Source organism: Pygoscelis adeliae, unplaced genomic scaffold (genome assembly GCF_000699105.1).
Source record: "Pygoscelis adeliae isolate BGI_AS28 unplaced genomic scaffold, ASM69910v1 Scaffold4, whole genome shotgun sequence".
Taxonomy (NCBI): Eukaryota; Metazoa; Chordata; class Aves; order Sphenisciformes; family Spheniscidae; genus Pygoscelis; species Pygoscelis adeliae.
This window is the reverse complement of record NW_008824986.1, coordinates 7,769,693-7,774,045: the sequence shown is the minus strand read 5'-3', so window position 1 is coordinate 7,774,045 and position 4,353 is coordinate 7,769,693. Positions and strand designations below refer to the sequence as shown.

Genomic DNA, 4,353 nt, shown 5'->3' with positions numbered 1-4,353 from the left:
CCTTGTGGGCCTCTACCCAGAAGAACAAAAGCAAAGTTGGAGAAAATATTCAGCTGGTGCCCGAATCAGAGGGACTCCATTATTGATCCGAGGGCCCCTCCATGTTATTTTTGTTGGAGACAAATCTATGGGTTTGGAAGTTTTATAGCATTTGAGGTAGGGTCTGTGTAAGTGATGGATTCATGTATTAGATGAATTAGATTTCACAGCATGAAGATTTCAGTGGAGCTATAATATTATGAGCTCTTGGTTATTGATAAAAATTACATTAAATGTAGCTGAGACATTAAAGCTCCAGACTAGGGTAGTACTCCGTCTAAAATGTCCTTAGGGCCCTAATAAATTTTAGCAGGTTTAATTATTTTAGTAGTCTGAAAGTTGTCACCACAATTAAGCCAAACTGAAGCAATATTCAATATTTTTAAATTACAGTGCTGATACAGCCTTTGTACCACATTTTCTTTTACATCCGACGCTATGGAGGGTGATGTACGGGCGCTTGCATGTGTTAGGACAAACTCAGTATGAAATTCTTTATTTCAGGCATGGAAAAAGCTACATTTATTTCATACCCTATTCTTCTTGCTTGATGGTAAGAGGCTCAGCCACGCATCCCTGTGTTTGTGAACTGGTCCTGCACTTACCCAGGGACATCCAAGACCCCGCACGGCATGCCAGCTCACGCCGCCTGAAAATAAAGTCCTCTTTTTTCCCCACTTGGGCACACCTTCCATCTTCTCGCACAACGTAGCAGGAGAAGGTGTCGACTTACCTCCCTGACAAAATTCCCCAGTACATGAACCCCCCCAGTTCGAGTGTCTTTGCACCGCCTGAGTGGCAGCAGGGAACTGGCTCAGAAAGAGGTTTTGGCCCCTGTCCGTAGCAAGATTTATAGCCTTAGCTTCAAAATATGCTGATTTACTGTATATATTTTTGAAGAATTGCAAATTAACCTTGGAGATTTTTTACAGTGTTTTATTACGGCTTGTTCTGGCTTTGTCACTCAAGAAAATCTGCCTGCAGTAACTTGTGCACGTGGATTGTAAAGACGGAGAAATCCCAAAACAGAAAAACACTTGCAAAAAACAACTTCTTTAAAGAAGTCATAAACCGAGCGCAGGATGGCATGGTATAGAGTAAAGATTTTATTGGTACTCACTGGAGTTGTCACGGATGCATAATTCACTTGTGGCATTGCCAACTCCAAATAAAACAGCTATTATAAGCATTTTTTATTAAACCTTGATTAACAATAAGAACCTATGTGTATTCCCGTTTAATGTGATAGCCTGTGGGCTGAGATCAAGATTTTAAATTTCAGCCATTGAAATTACCTAACAAAACAAAACAAAAGAATCTCCCAAAAAACAATTTACAAAGGTCTGGCCGGCAGCTGTCCAGCTACTTTGGGGTCAGTGTGTCCCAGACTCAAATATGAACACAGCTTAAACCATACTAAAATAACTATTAAATGCGATTAAAATAAGTCAGTGTAAAGTATGTCATTTGTCTGTGTGTCTATATATAAATAAATTATACTTTTTCACTTAAAATATCCAAATTTGTGAAAAGTGCACTTTTTAGTAAGTTATTGTTTTCACAGCTATATCATTGCAATCGAATTACTATGCAGTTACCAAAACACATATGGCGTGATTAGAGATGATGTATTGCATTTTTTATGGTGTGTACTTCAACTATGATAATCACCTGTAATAAAAAATAAAAAAAACGGCGTTTATGTACTTCTCTACATTATCAGTCTATTATGTAACTTCTTGCATTGATTTTTCAGAATCCGTGACATTTGGCTATAAATGATACAAAGTAGAAGGCATGAGGAAAAAAGTTCTTAAATTGGTTAGGTGTGAATTAAATCTCTCCTGTTGTAGGTTTTAAAAATTCACAACCCATTTTGGATTGACTTGCTGTTAAATAATAAATAGCGCCTTGTTCTTATATAGAATTTTTCAGCAGTGCACGTAGAGGTGTTATAGCAAGAGGGAGGAGATCTGCCGAGGGAGCTGGGGCTCGGGGAGCTCGCTCCTGGAAGTGCTCTTCTCAGTGGTCTGTTTTTTTTTCCAGAAATACGGCCTCTTCTAATCCTGGGATGATGATTAATAGTCATTCTGTACCTCCATGCTATCTTCATGTGCTTTTTGGGTCTGCGAGGCTTCGTCACCCACCCTGGGCACTGAGGTCTCGGCTGCTGGAGGGGACTGGCACGGGGCAGGAAAATCTTCTTGCAGAGAACTTTCTATATGTGGGATTTTATATAAAGGTTTTACCCTTTTAAGACTTTACATCACTTTTATGTGTTAAACTTTCCCCCAACACTTATTTTTTCCCTAAGAATTGGTTGGTGTTCAGAGCCCGTGGCCGTTGCAGAGCACTCCATGATCAGCGCCATTTCTGCATCGTAGCCGCTCAGCCAGGAACACGTCCTTGATGCTGCAGCTACCCTGTCCTTGGGCATGGCCGGGACTCTGCCGGGGTGGGCCTTAACGTGGATACTTCAGTCTGTGTCCCCGCTAGTCTAGTGGCAGACGACTCCTGGTTTAGCGGTGGATTTATGGGCGTCTTCCTCAGCCACCGCTCCCCTTTGCCTCACCCTTTGCTCCCTTCCTTATTTTTGTGCGTTTTGCAGATCCCAATTATAATACCATGCCACAGGGTGATTTGCAGCAGCGGGCAGACCGGCAACTACGGAGGAGGAAACCTTATGAAAGAGTGGCTTTTGTCGCACGAGAAGCTCCAGAAAGAGAAGTTAGCATATTGATGCAGCTCAGCCGCGGCTGCTAACCAGCCAAGACATACAACCGCGGATACTTGCCTTATAACAAGCTCTCAGAGCACCCAGCAGAATTCAGAAAAATGGTAAATATTTGAGTGACATATAAATATAATGCAACATCCGAAGTGAAATGTGTGGTGGCACCACTATATTAAAAAAGCGGGATGTGTCCTGAGGGATGCAGCTCGTCTGCCCTTTCTTGTTTTTACATTTTACGGCAGAATGAGTACAGCGGTCCAGGCCTGTTGTGCATGGATTTTGTTCCCATCTCCAGTCCTGTTTTGTTCTATTTTTAATGTCCATTAAAGCACGGATAAGGGAGTGGGAGGGACATGGCAAATGTGAGGTGCAAGCCTCCCCCTAAGGAAGCATCTGGCTCGCCGAGGGGGCAGCCAGCGAGCCCAAGCCTGCGCCTGCGCTCGCTCCTGCCCAGCCTGGCACGCTTGTCCCTGCCAGCCCCCTGCCGAGGACTCCCCTCGTCTCTTTGGTGCCTGAAATGGTGTTTTACATAAACAGAAGTTAACGGAGCACATTGAGATGCATTCAAAAGCAAGTGGCTATTGAATTGCTTGTTCCCGGCTTTTCTTTTTGGATTGCGAGAGATGGGAATAAAAATTTTTGCCTTTGTGAATGGTACAAAAAGGAGGTGGAAGAGAAGCTGCTGACAAAGTGTATGAAAAGTATATTTTAAATAAGCAGTTTGATTAGCGCAACTTGGGCAAAATACTGAAAAGCTCATCATAGTTGCATCTGTATCAGCAGCACGTTTCCTTTTATCATTTGGGTTTTTTTCCTTTAGATTTTTGCATTTCTCTGTTATGCGAAGCTTTATTTCCCGTAGCCTCTCTGTAGAAAGGATTCAAGTATTCAAGAGATATTACAGCTAAATTTTGAGGTGGTTCAAGCAGGGTTCTCTGCAAGTACGAGCCACCAGAAGCTGAAATTTTCAGTATGGGAATCGTAAATTCTAACATGGAAATACTGATTTTTTTATGTGTTTTATCATATTTTCATAGATGTCTCTTTAGAAAGGCCATTGCTAACCAAAAAATTATTGTGTTACGATGCGTTAGTTAATATAGCATTATTGATATCTCAGAATTACTTCAATAAAAAAACTGCTTTGCATGTACAAGTGTCTTTGTGTATGTTTATAAATAAAACACTGTATGTGATATATGGAGAAAATAAACTATACCCAACTGTACAATATAAAGCTGTATTTTTATCAAGGGTTTCTGGTGGCAATATAAACCACGAAAGCAAAGCTCAAGTGGTTTGTACGTGTCACCAGAACCCCGAGATAAAAATATAGCCTTATAATATGTACAGTTTGGGTGTATTTTATTTTTTTTTTATAATACATGCTACCAACAAAGGAACACGGCAGCAAATGTAAACTTTAACCTTTCTCACATTTACATCCCTTGCTGTTTTTCTTAAGGTGTTTGCTTTTTCAGGGATGTATCTTTATTTTTGCAGGTAGGGTGAATATGATCGCTGGTTTTCGAGGCGGTAACACCTTTCCGAGGCAAACACCAAACTTTTCAGTAAAACCA

General features: G+C 41.1%; 1 protein-coding gene across 3 annotated transcripts in view; it reads left to right on the top strand.

The window, feature by feature from the left end:
• The window catches only part of MGMT (O-6-methylguanine-DNA methyltransferase), a 162,108-nt gene extending 158,183 nt beyond the window's left edge, over positions 1 to 3,925 (top strand). For all 3 annotated transcript variants that reach the window (XM_009325852.1, XM_009325851.1, XM_009325853.1), the window contains one exon: positions 2,648 to 3,925. In XM_009325852.1, the coding sequence (XP_009324127.1) occupies positions 2,648 to 2,779 (132 nt within the window). In that variant the 3' untranslated portion in view covers positions 2,780 to 3,925. The remainder of the gene's footprint in view (positions 1 to 2,647) is intronic.
• Positions 3,926 to 4,353: the final 428 nt, after the last annotated feature.